Raw genomic sequence first — 16,842 nt, 5'->3', positions numbered from 1 at the left:
CTCATGCGGGTCCAGTGGCTCAAGACGGCACGTCCCAACTGGAACCTGATGCTCTGGATCGTCCTCGGCAGACCTCTGAACTCCGGCGGGGCGAGATCCTCCAGCCTCGCACTGGTCCTAGCGACTAACTCCGGGAACAGCGGGAAAAGTAGGTGAGGGTACACAGTATGGAGATGGAGTATAGTACGGAGATGGTGGCCTGTCAACTGAACTAGGCGATCGTACAACCAAATGGGCTGGAGCTAGCACTGACTCGTCACGGTATGACCCAAATTCGAGCGGCTCAATTGCAAAAGCTCGGGCCAAATCAAATGGCCTCTCGTGCGGCCCAATCGGGGAAACTCCCCAAGCCAAAAACTGGTGGCTCACCACGGCCACGAAACCAGTAAAATCTCCGTAGAGATCAAAGGCATGCCCCACTCGGTAGATGTAATGGGGGGCCATAGCTCCTGCCCATCTCTGCCACTCGTCCGGCAACAAACTGACTAGGCGCATGATGCCATCCAGACCAGTAACCCCTGCTCGAAGGCTGGCCTCTAGCCACAGTCTATGGTAATGCGCCAGAAACTCTGCCAACGTGTCTCTGTGGCAGATGCCGTACGTCTCGTACTCATACCTGACCTGTGCTGGGGTCGATCTCATAGTCGTCTGCTTTCGTGCAGTACGAATAATCCTAGCCATCCTATAAGGAAAACTTAAAGGTGACTCGAAGAACTAACTCAGCTCAACTTAGGAAACATAAACAAGCACATCATAACTCAAACAAACAAGTACTTAAACGCAAAGCTAATTCTCTCAAGCTTTAACTCTAAGTTCTCATTCCATCCTTCTACTTAGTAGAAAATCTCTCTAAATAATGATATTAGATTCATCCATCTAAATCATCGTGACTCATCACAACTACTCAAGCAGTTCTCATCACAAAACATCTGAAATACATCACATCATAACTAATCATATAACCTCAACATCATGCTCAACGTATAACCTCAACATCATGCTCAAAGTGTAACATCATAACTCAACGTATAACCTCAACATCATGCTCAAAGTATAACATCATAACTCATCATATAGCCTCAACATCATGCTCTTCAAAATTTAATAACAATTAAACTTTGAAATTTTACATACCTCGTTGAGCTTGGTGTAATGGTGCGCTGAGCTCACGGTTGTTAATAACTATTAGCCTAGTGACTCATTCTAGAATAAACTCAAGACTTCTAATTCAGAGCTTTAACCTGCATGCCAAAGCTCTGATACCACTCTGTCGCAGCCCGCCCTAACTAGGGATAGTTAGGCTGAGTGATCCACGACTAGGGATGGGGTTAAAGAAGAAGGGGAAGAAAGGGGCGTCATTTAAAACCGTGAAGCTTACTCATTTTAATTAAACTCGTCGTTATTACTCATTAATGCTTAATAAAATAGTTTAATGAAAGACAACGTAAAACTCAATTAAAGCAGTAAAGAAAGAAGACATAAAACTTAATAAGACATTAATCAAGTTATTACATCAACAGGAATCATCCTCTCAAACTTAAAGTACGACATGACATAATATGGTACCAAAAGTACTCTGCAGCGGAAATGTAGCTAGACATATGTATGAGGACATATTCTAGACAGGTTACATATTTATTAACAACCCTGTAACTCCGCTCAATGCAGCACCATCATCACACCGGCTCAACCTGCACATTTTTGAAAAACATATGCAGGGCTGAGTAGAAAAGCACTCAGTGAACACATGCCAAACATCTCATCTCATCTCATCTCATGCTTTATAAAGCTATAAATATTGTCATTGTCATACTTTAAACAAAGCATAAGGGATTTATCTAAAGCCTTATGTTTGCAAACTCATTTTCGTTTCTCAAAGTTGGCTGGCCAATCTATGTTCTCAAGTAAGTACCATATATGTTAACTTATGTACTGAGAGGGAGGCCTCCCTCTGCAGCACTGCGATCGGCCAACCTGAAAGCTGACTCACGATCACTGTGTACACTAATTCTACCTCGCGTAGAACCGATATCATTTCTCATACAGATAGATAACATACTAAAATCTCAAATATTTGGCAATGCAATAACTTCAAAATAGGTTTACAGTTCATCATACATCAATAATTTAAACACGTAAACATCTTGAAAATAGTTTCTCAGTTCATCATTCATCAATAATTTAAACGCGTAAACATCTTGATTTTAGCGTAGAAAAGCCCACCTCGTTGCGTCTCTGCAAACATGTAACGTCACTCTCTTTCTCTCAAGTCGTCACTTCTCAAACAGACCTTCATCGTTATGAAGAATCGATGAGAAGAAGGGTCATCATAACAGAAAACTCACATAGGGAAAATAAAACTTAACACTTAAACACTTAACTCCTCTGCCCTACAGAGCTGAAACTCCCTCTGCAGAGCTGAAACTCTATCTGCAGAGCTGACTCTCAATCTGCAGAGCTAACTCGGCAGAGCTGAAGCTCTTCCTGCAGAGCTGACTCGGCAGAGCTGAAACTCACTCTGCAGAGCTGACTTTGCAAGGCTAAAACTCTCTCTGCAGAGCTAACTCGGCAGAGCTTAAACTCACTCTGCAGAGGTGACTCTGCAGAGCTGAAACTCTCTCTGCAGAGCTAACTAGGCAGAGCTGAAACTCTCTCTGCAGAGCTGACTCTGCAGAGCTAACTCGGCAGAGCTGAAACTCACTCTGCAGAACTGAAACTCTCTCTGCAGAGCTAACTCGGCAGAGCTGAAACTCTCTCTGCAGAGCTGACTCGGCAGAGCTGAAACTCTCTCTGCAAAGCTGACTCGGCAGAGCTGAAACTGCAGAGCTGACCACTCGCAGAGCTGAACTGCAGAGCTAACTCAACCCGACAGAGCTGAACTTCATCAGTCAGAGCTTAACTCAACAGCACTACAACTGCCAGAGCTGACTCGCCCGGCAGAGCTGAAATCCACACGTCAGAGCTGACCAACCCGGTAGAGCTGAACTGCAGAGCTGACCACCCGTCAGAGCTGGATTTCACGCTGCCAGAGCTGACTATGCTCGGCAGAGCTGGAATTCACGCAGCAAACTCACCAAGTTCAAACTCACGCATGCTCTGCAAACTCATGCAAACATCCTACACATTTCCTACCATTTCTCCAAACATCAAACTAACTCTAACATGCTCAACTCTAACTTAGAACGCAAAACTCAAGAAAAAACTTAGCATGCATTTCTAAGTTCACGCAATGTACAGCCATCTCTACAACCTACAACTTAACATGCTTGGTAAATACTCCCTCCGTCCCAGCTTTTTGTATCCACTTTTAGTAGTAAATACTACTAAAAGTGGATACAAAAAACTGGGACAGATGGAGTGCAATATTAACAAAGAACAAACCTAGCATGCTCCTAAAACACAATCACAAGTTACAACGATTAACAAAAATCGAAGAACGAGTGACGACGATGAAGAACACGGACGGCTGCCCTCGTGGATTCCATGGCTAGGGTCCGAACCTGATGCAGCCCAAACAGAGCCAAGCTCGCACCAAAGCAGAGCTGAATCCAGCGCCAGACCAGAGCCAAGGATGCCAGAGGAATCGTCCCGAGCAGAGGAATCGTCCCGCCAGAGGAATCGTCCCGAGCAGAGGAATTGTCCCGACAGAGGAATCGTCCCGAGCAGAGAAATCGTCCCGCCAGAGGAATCGTCCCGAGCAGAGGAATCGTACCGCCAGAAGAATCGTCCCGAGCAGCGAAATCAAAATGCCAGAGCAGCGAAGTCAAAATTCCAGAGAAATCAAATTGCCAGAGCAGAGCGGAATTCCCAGAGTAGAGGAGCGGACGTGCAAAGCAGAGCGTACAGAGCTGGATTTCTCGCTAGGGTTATTTTAGCTTGCTGAGCAAATTTATTTGTTTCCTTTGTTTTCGTTATTTCCTTTTTTAAATTAGGGTTTTATTTTGCCTATATATATGGCTGCTGTATGGAGAGCTTTTAACATATATTTTACCAATCAAATTCGTGAGATTATTCTCCCTTGAGGACTTCGAGTTCTTCCTGAATTTTGCCCAAGCAAATTCAACTTATCGGCGTATCGGCGAGTTCATCATCTCTCGTCGTGTGTCAATCAACGTCTCCGAGTTGCTGTACCGATCACATCGTTGGGGTCTAGAGATCCGTTCTCTAGGAAACTACGTAGATTAGGTCAGGGGTTTTGGGACAAACTTCCACCCTTTATCTTTACTTTATTTCTCGTTTCAAGTCTTCCGTGCGTGTTTCACATCAGAACCATCCTTAACTCATTCATTAAACATGCTCGACATTTACCCAAGAACAACATACTAAAAACTCACGACGATCCGACGTCGTTTCAAAATAAAGTCGAGAATCGACGTTTTTCGACGTCAAGTAAAAACAAAAATCAAACCATCAAAACGTAGGTAGAGATGTTACCTACGTAAAAATGTGCTCGAAAAGGTTCTCGGCGCTCGTCTCGGTGCTCAAAACGGAGCTCAAAAGCTCGAAGAAAGCTTTAATGGAGGTAGTGTGTGTTCTTGGTGTTGTGTGTGTGTTTTGCTTGAGAAAGGTGGGCTGTGGGCTGACCCACAGCCACCTATTTATAGGGGGAGCTTTGGGCGGTTGGGGGGTGGTTGATGGTAGGGTAGCCCTAGATATTTAGGATATTAATCCCACTTAGTCGTTAAATATCTCGTTTTAACGATTAAATACCCGTACTCTTCGTTACTCGCCCTCTCGACTCCCACTCACTTTCATAACACTCGTAATTCTATATAAATATAGAAAACGTAAGCTCGTTCTCGAAATTCTGATAAACGAGCTCAGTTCGTTTATCGAGAAATTCTGATTTACTATTCACTCGTCGTCCAAAAATAAAAACTTTCGTCATTGGACTCGTATCGAAAAACTAAGAATATTTCTCGACGACGTGCACGTAAGATTTTTGAAAGTAGACAAAAAGACGAAATAGTAGTATTTTACTATTCATCATCAAAAAGTCAAAATTTCCAAAAATGTCTTAACGGACTCAGATCTCACTTTCGAGTTCACCGTTCTCATTCAAATAATTATCTCGAATTATTTGAAAACTCAAACTCAAAAACGGATATAAAATCCCACATCATTCTCACATCATCAAACGAACATCTCAACATTAAAAAGAATAACAAGAAAACATCATATAACTCATCATCTCTTTACAAAGTAAAACAAACAAGGGATCTAAACCCTAATCACTCAAACTCGAGCAATTAAACACGTCATCAAAAGCTCGGGTATTACAAATGAAATCACAATCTCTAAATCCTATTGCTCATTCTTCTTCTTCTATGTCTACTGCTGATTATGCCGGTTGTTTGGATGACCGAAGATCCACTGGCGGCCATTGTGTGTATTATGGCGATAATCTTGTTACTTGGAGCTCAAAAAAGCAACATGTCGTCTCCCGAAGCAGTACGGAGTCAGAATACAGATCATTAGCCAATGCTGCTTCAGAAATTACTTGGCTTCATGCTCTTTGTCAAGAGCTTGGTCTTCTAGTTTCACCACCACACAAGTTATGGTGCGACAATTCAAGTGCAGTAGCTCTATCATCTAATCCTGTGTTTCACGCTCGAACGAAACATGTTGAGATAGATGTGCATTTTGTTCGAGAAAAGGTGCAAGCTCACTTTCTGGATGTTGGTCATGTCCCTGCAAATGATCAAATTGCAGACATTTTTACAAAGCCCCTTGCTGAGCCAAGGTTCATTTTCTTAAGGGATAAACTTCTACTTCATGCTCGTGAAAATGGTTGAGGGAGAACGTTTTTTGGTGTATGTTAAGTTTATTCATTAGTTAGTCTGTTAACAGAAGTTAGTTACTGCTGAGTCAGCTCTAGGTAGTTAGTTGAATAGTCAAATTAGTTAGCTACTACTAGAAGCTTCTTTCTCCTTGTATACAAGCGTTGATCCGCTGCTTTTGTAATTTAGTTTTGAAATCAATGAAATCACAATCTCTAAATCCTACTGCTCATTCTTCTTCTTCTATGTCTACTGCTGCTTCACTCTACATCTAACAATATGTGTATGATCTTCAGGCTTTGCCTATCCAGGTAGGCTTACTTTTCAAATGTATAAAGTATGATTGAGTTATTAAGCTCTATATGTTTCAATGAAATGCAAATTGTTTATCCAATAATATGTTTATGTGCATTCTGCTCTGTTTAATGCTCGCAATTCATGGATCGATCGAGGTTCTCTTATGGCCTAACACGTTATTTGAGAATTGTGTACACTTGTTAGTTGTTTCGGTGGGTTGATCTTCATCGGGCACTAATTCATGTAAGAGGCGTTATAAGAGTGTTTGGCTGGATGTGCTCCGGAGCATGTATCATGTAAGGCCTGCCTGGGTAGCGTCCCGATGTCAAATTCAACTTGTCTGAGTTACGTTCTCAATGCAAGTGTCATGGGACAAATGGATTCGTCGGTGGCTAAAAAGTTCGGGATCACAGCGAGTAACAGAATGGGAGTGTGACATGTGTGCACAAATAAAATAAATTATTTTAACATGCTTAGAAGTTATTTCAATTTAAAACCTTCTAAGTTATGTCAATTATGATTGGATAAACTGTCTTTATGAAAATACGAAATGTTTCATAAAATATTTGTCCACTGAGTACATTAGTACTTAGCCCATAAATACTTTCAAAAGTTTTCAGGTTGGCTGGTCGGTGCTGACGAGACTAGTTGAGGCTAGGGCTCAACTTCTTATTTAGACTTCCGCTGTAGCAATAACTTTTATTTGTCTTTTATTATCTCAACTTAAGACTTTCATGTTATATTTAAAATGACATCTCTGATTGAGTTTAAACACTTAACTCTTAGTTTTATGCTAATGAATACTGGTTATCAAAAGTATGAAACAAAACTTGTGATCCAAAACAACCTAGCCCGATTTGTTATCTTATTATTCGGATTTCAACAAGAATTTTCCCTTGTGTTAATTCTATGATTTAGTTGCACCTCAATTGTATTTATTCTTTCAAGAATTGAGGTGTGACAAAACATGAAGAATGCAAGAGAAAATTCTATGAGATTTCATGTTTATCTCTAATTTAAACCGCATTGTGATTGTATTAAATGAATTTATAAATGGGTAATTTTATACATAGCCCTCATTTTACTCATCATAACCCCTTATTTAAAATAATAATAAAAATAGTTATAAATTTACTATTTTATCCTCAATTACATAGCCCTCTAAATTAGGAAAAATTAATTTCATAATCAAATTAGAATTTTCAAGCTTTGTTATAGCCCCCCAGAACCCCCACCCACGCAACTCAAAACCAATTCTTCATCTTTATCTCATTTCTCCTTCGCTCGTCTCCAGGTTACATGCCATCTACTTTTCTTTTTTTGTTGCATGATCTCCTTTGTATATTAATTTGCTTATTTTCAAGTGGGTTTCTGTTTATAAGAAATTGAGTGTAAAATGATTCCTTCTTGACATTTTTCTTCAGAAGGTTGGAACCTGCAACAAGATTCCATCTTTTCAAGAAACGTTTATCCTTTCAAAATTAAACAGAAAATTTTGAAAATTTGGTTTAAGGGAATACTTAATTCACTCTTGGGGAGATACCCAAAATCATTGTTGGCAGAAACGGTCTTATTTTCCCAGTGCAAAACAGAGCAGACAATTTTCCGGTGCAAAAGAGAGACCTACTTCGCTCTCCTCTTATTTGCTCCGCAGTTGTGGTTTGTGTTCTTCCCCTTGTTCTTGAAAGTCATTAGAGAAGTCGAGCAGTTCACTAACAAATAAGTCATCGCCGGTGACGGCGTGAGAGCCGCCATTAAGTACCACCAGGAAGTCATCGTTGCAGTTATACAAAAAAATCCCTTTACATGAAATCATATAGCCAAAAAGGAAAAAGAGATGGCAATGGAGATAAGGTGAAGGAGGCGAGATGAAGACATGAATTAAATTTGATTTGGAGTCATCTCGAAGAAAAATTTGATTTGAAATTTAATTTCATATATTAAGATAATTATTTTTAATTTGAAGTTATAAATTATAGGATAAAATAGTAAATTTATAATTATTTTTTATTATTTTTTTAAATAAAGGCTATAGTAAGTAAAATGGGGGCTATGAATATAATCACCCTTTATAAATTTATAATTAGTTGTCCCCTAAAAGAATCTAGGTTCACCAGTGCATCCATGGCTTGAATATCTTAGCAAAAGCAGTGCAAATACATTTCTGCAACACGAGAGGAAGTTTGCAAGTTTCCATTGATTTAAGATGTTTTGAATAATGGAGAGCGATATGCATAACTACATTCAAAAGCAGTATATATATTTCCTCGAGAAGATGCTAAAAGACAGTTATGACTACTGAAAAATTGCACAAGTAACGCACATATACATGAAAGCAAAGAAGCTTATTTATTTTCAGTAATAGCTTCTACCTCCTTTGCCCGTAAATGATGGCATATAGCTCTGTAGCTGTCCATGTTACCTCTGCTAGGTCATCTAAACAAGGCCCGATCTCATCCGCGATCTTCATCAGCAATATCCGGCATTCTGCAAATACAAAACTTTCTCAAGTAGATACCCAAAATTATGTCTTATTCTTAAATTATTGTCCGAATTTTTATTTCCTCGTAGGCCGAATTTATAAATATAGCAAGTATTTGTCTCCGCTATTTTTCAGCCAACAAAAGCTAATTTGGCAACACTACAGTGCCATTCTTTTCAACGAATACACCAGCTTCATTCACATTCAGTCCTTCAATGCCAAATCAGCTTTCGCCTATACATACAAGATTCAGTTGGCTGAAAATTTTGACTCGAACTATTAAATGAACAACATAAATAAGTAGATGCTATATTTATAAATTCGAAGTAAAAAGTCACCATATGGTTAAAGTTGAGGCTATAATTTAAGAATAACTCAATATATACATCTACCAAACATCGATATTAACAAGAAAAAGACTGACCTGGAATTGTACTGAAATTAAGTAGAGAAAGAGAAGCGAGAATCCTCTGCTCCACTAGCACCCCATATTCCAGGTACTGCTTGAGTGGAGATATTAGAGCAGAGAAGGCGGAAAGCTGATATTTCGTGTCGTGTAATGAAGCGAGCGAGAAGCTCAACCATGCCACTGTTGTCAGACACACCCTCACCAAACCCGACTTCCCTAAGCTCAGGCACTTGGAAACAGCCTCCAAGAACGACTTCTTCCCATCCCCGAGCAGTGAAGCTGACAAACTTTTTAACCATTTCTCCCTCGCAGCTTCTTCTTCATCATCTTCGCTCACAGAATCAACCTTCAGAAACATTGATTTTGTTAGTGGATTGTCTACATTCCTACATCAATATCATTAACAAATTATGCTGAAAAATTCAGACAATATATTATTTGATTGGACATAAAATTTATAGTAGAAGCTGGCATACCGTTGTTACCCCATCAACTGTTGTATGATCGTCAGCAACATCCCAATCCGGACCATTGAGAAAACCAGCTAGTTTTAGGATCCAATCCTCCGTCATAAGTTTCCCGGATGAGGAGAAGAAGCCTCCAAGGATAAGGAGAGCTCTACAACACTTCTTCTGAATTTTTTCATCGTCTGTTAAGCTTCTTATCAGAGCCGTGGAGAGGGCATCAACAGCCTTCTGTCGATATATGTTGCTGGTATGTATTCCTGACTGTGCAAGCCCAATGCAAGGCCGTCTAGTTACAATTGTTCTTCAAAAATAAAAAATTTCTAATGCTAGCAAACAGAGGCAAACTTGTAAATGAAGGTAACCCAAAGTAGAATTTACCAGTTTTAAACAAACATCAGCTTTTTTCAGGTTTCAATGCTCTAAGCCTCTGATTTCCTTATGATACCGCACTGCATTATTTGCTTTTAGTTTTGCGTAATTATGAGCTATATGTCGTACACAAAAACAAGTTCTACACTTTTATCTCAACAATCTTCGTCGCGTTTGGGAAATCATGAAGAAGGTTTAAGTGTTCGTAACAAGAATCTGCTTATAAATGGTACAGTTCTAATAATCCATGTAGATCTAAAAGATGCCGATCTACTAACCCTTAGAGCATTACATCTTATATGAACATATCTTGACAAAACCATCACAATACCCATGTTTTATCCAAGATATGATACAAATTACTACAGATCCAGATCAAAGCTCTGATCATGTTCATGCTCAATCAACAGAGCCCGCCACATCACACAGCATTTAATAATCTTTCTATTTAGCCTCTCAATATATACATAACAGAAGATAAAGAGATTCAAACCTCTAAAACTCTACACAAATCAGAAATCAAATGGAACACAAACATTTTCCTACATATCTTTTATTATCTCTTACTCCAGAACATTTGTCAGCCAATCAATTCTTTTACTTCCACATCATTTGATACAGATCATTATTTAGTTATAGTTATATATTGTTTCTTTACTTTATTTAATTATTTAGGCTTAAGTTATTTAGGGCTAGAGTAAAGTAATGGGTCACGCTTTTGTGTGGGCTCCAAGATATTTCTTGGGCCTCAAGTTTCTGTAGGTCTTTAAATAGTTATTAGTGAGTTAGGCTTAGGATTATCGTTGCAGTATTATTCTGGACAGCTTCTGCTGTAGGCCTCGCAAGAGGTGTTCAGGACAGCGTTCTCCTGTAGGCCTCGCAAGAGGAGGGTTACTCTCTGTTTTTCCTTGTTCAATATTTATTTCAATTTATTTCTTTCAGTTCTCTTGTTATCTACTTATTTCAATCCCTTCACTCTATCATCATTTCAAATATGTGAGTCAAATTGATCTTGTAATGTCAAATTCCGCAGATTTTTGTCATCCTCCCTAATGTTTTGTACAGATCTCAAAGGTGCATAGTTCTAGTATTTTGCTCCACTTACATATACATGAATAAGCATTTAATCTTTGTCTGCTAACTTAAGCTATGCTGTCTTTTTAGCCCAGATTCCAGATCTACCCATAAATCATAATTTATACATAATGTGCAGGTAGAAAAGTTAGTATTCATTGGGTTTGAAAAAATAAGCAGGTAAAACGCCCATTACTACACGATGAAATTACAGACACAGATCATACAGAAACAGAAAGTGAGGATACAATACTACTGGACACACAAGGTTCTTCTAAGGGTGTGTTCTGTTTGATGGAAAAGGTCGGAAAACATGTACTTTCACAATTTTTTTCACTATTTTCACACGTTTTATAGGGTGGATAATTTTTCTTGGGCAGGATGGAAAGCTTTTCCAGCAGCCCCTTTTCCCTCTTTTTCGCTACAATTCATGATTATAATATCATGGGATATTGATGTGATAAATTGATAATAGTTCACATGTTTAAGATAGGATAAACTTTTTGACTCCCAAGAGAACATGAGATAAAAAAACGTGATGACCACTAAAATGTGATAAATAAATAAAATAAAAAAATCCATATTTTCTTCTCCCTCCTTTTGTTTTGATAAATTTGCAACCAAATAGAACAGTTAAATTGAATAGAAGATCTCAACATGCATCAATTTATTCTTAATATACCTATCAATTACAATACCTACCAGCAGATCGAGATGCAGAATCAGAATAGCGACTAACGGTGTCTGTTCCAGAGGGCATGTCTGAAGATACATGTTCAAATGGTCCATTGCATTTAGTAACTCTTCATCACCTAGGCCTTCCAAAAAGCATTTTGCTCTGCTCCTCCTGATATTCAATAATCAAAGATAGCAAAGATGCACAAACAAAATGAGTTAAGGCAAGTTCTCAGATTAAATGCAATAAATGGAATGAACAAAGGCCTCTGCTTCCAGTTATCAACTAATACATCTGAATTAGTGATACACTAAAAATTTAATCACTAAAATGGTAAAAGAAATAGCTATAGCTAGAAGGTTATCAATTACAACTGCATGACTTAAAACCAGCATCGGAGAATATGGCAGATATGTTTCCCCCCTTCATCCAAACATGGAAATTATTAGCACACTATTATCTAGTTATACTCGTATCTACAAAATAACTCCATGTTAATAAGCATAGTTGTCGAAGTAGAGAGCTGAGTACCTGTTAAAACAAACTAGTTTGGCCAGAAGTAACACAGCATTTTTTCTAGATTCTAGCTCTTCACTCTGAAGCACTTCCAGCAAGTTCGATTTGTTTATGTTTCTAGCAATCCAATTCCTGCAGTCTGCATCAGCGTCAATGCAAGAGCACAGCAGTGCTAAGATAAACATTTTCTCCTCAGCATCGGAAGTGTCAAATCTTATTGACAGAAGCTGCAGGCCGCCCAGAGATATAACTCGTCTAGTATGTATTATTCTCTCCTCCTTACTCATAACTTGGAGCAGTTCCCCTAAGATGCAAATGACCGTGTTATAGTCTACTTCTATAACTCCATCGGAACCCGATGTTACTTGCGAGAGTAAAGCCAAGAGAGGTTCAATATGATCTGTCTTCCATTTATCAATAATACGCTTCAGAATGAGATTTGTAGGTGGGACAGCCTCATATTGTAATGTTTTTCCAGTGACGGGACACGTGAAGCATCCTTTAGTACTAAACCAGTCTGCTATAGCTTCATGCTCGAAAGTTTCACCAGTCTCGAGAGTCACCGGATTTTTAAAAAGAAGCCCCGTCAAGGGGCAAACAAAATCTTTTGGGATGCTACACCGAACAGGTTTTCCAGTGAAGTATTCATAGTTCTCCTGCAATTCTGCATGACAATAATTAGCTAAATAAAAGTTTCAGGGAGAAGAACGCCAAAAAGAGTCGATAATTGAGATTTTTTATTAGCAACCTCGAATAGAAAGTTCCAGTTTGTTTTCCTGCATGAAGAACAATAAAAAAAATCATGATATCATATCTGACTGATAACAGGTGTGTGTTTATCGTGTGGAAGTTCAGCAGCAGATATAGCATACCGATACTACATGGTCTGAAGCATCTTCAGGATGTGGTAAGAACCTTGGTGTAGAATGATGATCTGAATCTTCAGTTTGTTCCATCTCGATTACAAGATTGTTATCTTTTGCAGGAGGTAGTGCTTGAATCTTATATGATACGTGTAAATTTCCTCGACGATTTTCTTCTCCTGATGAATCCTCTGAATGCATTATCCATGCTACTTCAGGTATATTATTCTACATTAATATGAGAGATTCTTTTAGAACTTGCTATATCCTCTCAAAATACATAGGCAAACATAGTAATAAGTCATAGCCTGAACATATTCTGGCTTGACATAAGGAAAAGATGCAAACTACTAAGTACAAGGCTACATTATTTCCAAACCACGCACTTGAAAACATGAGATTTTTTTTTTTTTTAATAGGTTTACTAGTTAGGGATTTTTGCACAAAGTAATACTAGAACTAAATTAGAGGCACGATCAACAGCATTCTTAAAATTGTGAAATACTGAAATGGATTTTGAAGTCAAAATAATTCAAAGAAAAAAATTAAAATCGATGTTAAGTTAAATGTAGAATCAAAAGCATCGACTTTTGAAAAACCAGACATAAGTTGGAAGAGAATCTCTAATTCTATTGAAGAAAATTTGTATCCAGAAAATTATATCACTCATTCAAGTATATATTAGTAAAAAGAATCAGATTTCAAGATTCTGCAATTCTTTCTCTCTCTCTCTCTCTCTGCATTACCAAGAACAAGGCCCCAATGTTTTAGTGCATTGAATCCTTGATTCATACAAATTTTGAGATTTGATCACTTACAGTGGGAGATTCGGCTTCTTTATTTGCTTGTATGACCGAGTCATTAGTGCACAAAATTAGCTGTTTGTCTTCTGGAGCTGGACTATTGGAGTTTCTAGCAGCAGTGCTGTCAAAGTTTTCTTCTTCGTTAAAATCAGATTCGACTCGAGGCTTATCTGAAAGCTTAAACACTTCATTGTACAGTTCTTTACTGACCATTGGCTGAGGCGAGACGTGACTAGCAGGACTACTCGTATGGCCGAGCAAGCCTCCCCTTAGCATCAACTGAACAGAGAAAGAAGGAACTCTGATAACAGGGACTGCAGGTTCTCCGACCCCATCTATCATCCAATCTTTATAGTACATTGCAAATTGATAGGTTCCTGAATCCAGACTTTTGCTATAAGCTTTGTCCCGAAGCTTCGGATTCATCAAAACAGGGGAATCTGGCACCGCGTAAGTTTCCTTATCATACCATTCCTTCAAATGCAAGAGATGAGGAAGAAATACATGGTCCCACAAATCAGGCAGCAAGAGTGTCCGCGCCTGGAATGGGGAGTCGCAGAATACTTGAACAAGATGCTTTGCTGCAACCTTATCTTTTCTTTGCAGCATATATATTACACTGAGATAGAGATGAGCACAAGCTGACAGCCTTAGATTAGGAACTCCAGATGTGAATCCATCCCTGATATCACTCGAGTTTAATCCCGCGATCACACTAAGCTGTAGTGATGCCCTTTTCAATTCCTTCAAGTTTGCACTCTCCTCCTCTGCAGCTTTTTCAATGGTCTCTATAGCTTCTTCGAGATTTTCCACGACTTTGCTCTCAGTGCTCAGGCTCTCATCAACTCCGATCAAATTGAGGGAAGCAAAAGTACTATGATGAAGAGATGTCCTGAAATCCTCATCGTCAAGAAACCGCTTGGCATGCCCACTGAAGATGGAAATGATTGCTTTAACGGCGGCTTCATCAAGAGCAGGGGCAGCTTGAACCTCGTCAAGCTTGTTTTGTCTTATGCTTCTACTTTCATCAAATTTGTTGCCACTAATTTCAACAACTTTGTTTGATGATCTTCTTTCGGAGCTCTGAGGTCGTCTGACGCTTCTTGGATTAGTATCCCTGTAACTCCGGTGATCAGCATGAGGATAAGTATGCTTAAAGGAGTTGTTCTTATCTTTCTTGTTTTCCATCACTATACCATTCAAAGGAGCTGAATCATTCCCTTCATGTTTGATGTGACCATAAACTTTATTCGAGTATATGTCTTTATAAGACCTGTCAATTCCCTCCTCAACTATCCCATCACTCCGAATCACCTCGGTTATCTCTGTACTAGTGCTGAATCTCTTTGCATCCAGTAAATCTCCATGGCTTCTTCTTCCATCATTCATAACAATTCCTCTATCCCTGCTAAGATTGTCCCTTGGCTTCCTCACTGAAAAGCTGCCACTTGTTGAGAATTCTGCTTTAAAATCGGAACGAGGTATATCAGATCTCGTCCTCTCAGTTCTCCTCACAGCCAGCAGAGAACCAGATACATGCCTTTCCTGTTCCATGTAAAGAGGGCCACTTCTCCGTTCCAAAGCAAAGGAAGCTCTGGCCTTCATTTTGTCTTTCCTCCTCTTGAAACCTTCCTCAGCCAAAAGGTCTTCCAATGACATTGCCATTTTACTCTTTATCTTTTCACCTCACATTTACCTGTTTCAACAAATGCGACAAATGCAATCTTATTAGGGTCCCTTTACTTTGATGGAAAATGAGAGAAAACATACATTTTCACCATTTTCACATGTTTACTATGATAGAAAATTTTCTCCAAGCAAGGTGGAATATTTTCTCGGGCCGCTCCTTTCACTTATTTTCTCTCCAAACGTTGGATAATATATTATCTTTAGCTAGTGGTGCGAAAATATTTACCAATATTTTCCAATATTTTCATCTCTAGTAAACATCTATACTAATAGAAAAAGAGCCTAAGACATCCTAAGGCATAACTTGTGGATTGCCTATTTTACCCCTATTACATATTTTATTTTAAGGTTATTTTACATATTATATATTTATAAGAATATATTAATTCATTAGATATTACACTAAATCTATGTGATATATAAGTATAGCTATTGATAAGGCTTATAGATAAATATATTCATTCAACAAACTATCTAATAAAAGTAATGAGTTAATAGATTTTCTAAAATAATAAATTATCAAATAAGATAATATTAATTACACGTACAACGTACGTTTCTTTCAGCTAGTATAATAAAAAGGGAGGAAAATATAATATTTTCTCATCTTTTCTTATCCATCATTTTCCAATGAAAATTTTACAACCAAAGTAAACGCAAGATGGATATACATATAAAAACAATCCAAGATAATCTACCATTTATTTTGATGGATTGATTAATTTCAAACTTGTTTGACCATCTCATAGTTCGAATATTATCAGTCGATCCTATCATTCAGATCAAATATGTCTAGTAGAAGCTACCTGCTTGCAAAGTTGCATTCAACTTTTTACAGTTAGTCAAAAGGGGTTATTCAAATGGTAGTATTTGTTATTCACAAAATTACAGAATTTGAAACATCACATGCACCAACCAAATAAAGCTAATAACAAATGCTAATTGAAATTGCAGAACTGAAATTTGTGTTCAAGTTCAGATAGATGAATTCCGAAAAATATGGATTCATCAATTTCAGAAATTCGTATTTCGTCACAAACAAACAAGCACACACATATTTACAAACTGCAAGTACCTTCTATCAGTTTCTTGTTCGTCAAGATACATGCAAGTCGGTAAAAGCCAAGCTCTGTTTTGAGACTACTAGAAGAAGTGATCAACGTTGAAATTTGGATATAACATTGAAACCTTAAGAAATACAGCAGAAGGGGATAAAACAAGAAGACAAGAGTGGTCGAAATAAAGGTGGAACAAATTAATGGAAGCCATTGATTAATACTTGACATTAAACAAAGGGAAGGAAATTAAATATTAAATTAAAAACAAAGTAATGGGGAAAGGACAATGATAGATGAAGAAGATGCTAAGCGGAGAAGTGACAAATGTGAGAAGCTGAGGAGATTACAAACATAATAAC

At 38.3% G+C, this 16,842-nt stretch overlaps 1 protein-coding gene across 1 annotated transcript; it reads right to left on the bottom strand.

The window, feature by feature from the left end:
- Window positions 1–8,254: 8,254 nt before the first annotated feature.
- On the bottom strand, window positions 8,255–16,842 carry LOC131013944 (putative E3 ubiquitin-protein ligase LIN-1). The gene is made up of 9 exons (XM_057941879.1): window positions 16,501–16,842; window positions 13,752–15,432; window positions 12,943–13,161; window positions 12,819–12,846; window positions 12,086–12,734; window positions 11,581–11,725; window positions 9,445–9,696; window positions 8,984–9,314; window positions 8,255–8,564 (listed from the first exon to the last, which is right to left on the bottom strand). The coding sequence occupies exons 2-9, from the start codon at window positions 15,399–15,401 to the stop codon at window positions 8,446–8,448; spliced, it is 3,393 nt and encodes a 1,130-aa protein (XP_057797862.1). The 5' UTR covers window positions 15,402–15,432; window positions 16,501–16,842; the 3' UTR covers window positions 8,255–8,445.

The sequence above is a fragment of the Salvia miltiorrhiza genome, chromosome 3 (assembly GCF_028751815.1).
Source record: "Salvia miltiorrhiza cultivar Shanhuang (shh) chromosome 3, IMPLAD_Smil_shh, whole genome shotgun sequence".
Classification (NCBI taxonomy): domain Eukaryota; kingdom Viridiplantae; phylum Streptophyta; class Magnoliopsida; order Lamiales; family Lamiaceae; genus Salvia; species Salvia miltiorrhiza.
Note: the sequence above shows the minus strand (reverse complement) of the source record. Positions and strands in the feature narration are given on the sequence as shown.

What these genes read in the sequence shown, in the direction of transcription:
- LOC131013944 (XM_057941879.1), bottom strand. Translation starts at nt 15,401, where the DNA reads ATGGCAATGTCATTGGAAGACCTTTTGGCTGAGGAAGGTTTCAAGAGG. An exon ending in TTCTGCATCTCGATCTGCTG is followed by an intron (nt 9,697 to 11,580) that starts GTAGGTATTGTA and finishes GGGCTTGCACAG; the next exon opens with TCAGGAATACATACCAGCAA. An exon ending in CAGTTGATGGGGTAACAACG is followed by an intron (nt 9,315 to 9,444) that starts GTATGCCAGCTT and finishes ATGTTTCTGAAG; the next exon opens with GTTGATTCTGTGAGCGAAGA.